The 337-nt window shown below is 46.6% G+C and overlaps 1 protein-coding gene across 1 annotated transcript in view; it reads right to left on the bottom strand.

The window, feature by feature from the left end:
- Positions 1-146: 146 nt before the first annotated feature.
- Positions 147-337, bottom strand: part of LOC105456715 — a 915-nt gene continuing 724 nt past the window's right edge. Inside the window, exon 3 of the mRNA XM_011700959.1 lies at positions 147-256. Within this exon, the coding sequence (XP_011699261.1) occupies positions 147-256 (110 nt within the window). The remainder of the gene's footprint in view (positions 257-337) is intronic.

The raw sequence follows: 337 nt of genomic DNA, 5'->3' as shown, positions 1-337 counted from the left end.
TTAATCTAAACATACATTTATTATTTATGGCATCGCCATGTTTTAGATAGTACAGTTGACGCATGCGTCGTAAAGTATTGTACGAAGAATTTCGGCTACTGTCGTAACTGTGTATGGTTAAACTGTGGCGAAGATTCGAACCTCATTTAGGGTGCCATGGGACGGCACCCTAAGGGCGACGGCACACGAGAGGCGGAAGGCGGAAACGGAACGGAAGCGGAGACAAAGCGGAGCCAATCATAGCTCTTCCGCTGATTTCGTTCCGTCTTTTCTTGTTCTCTAATGTCCCACGAAGCGGAAATGTAAGCGGAAGCGGATCACGTGATGTACTCTAAAA

This window comes from Wasmannia auropunctata, unplaced genomic scaffold (assembly GCF_000956235.1).
Source record: "Wasmannia auropunctata unplaced genomic scaffold, wasmannia.A_1.0 LD335568.1, whole genome shotgun sequence".
Lineage (NCBI taxonomy): Eukaryota > Metazoa > Arthropoda > Insecta > Hymenoptera > Formicidae > Wasmannia > Wasmannia auropunctata.
Note: the sequence above shows the minus strand (reverse complement) of the source record. Positions and strands in the feature narration are given on the sequence as shown.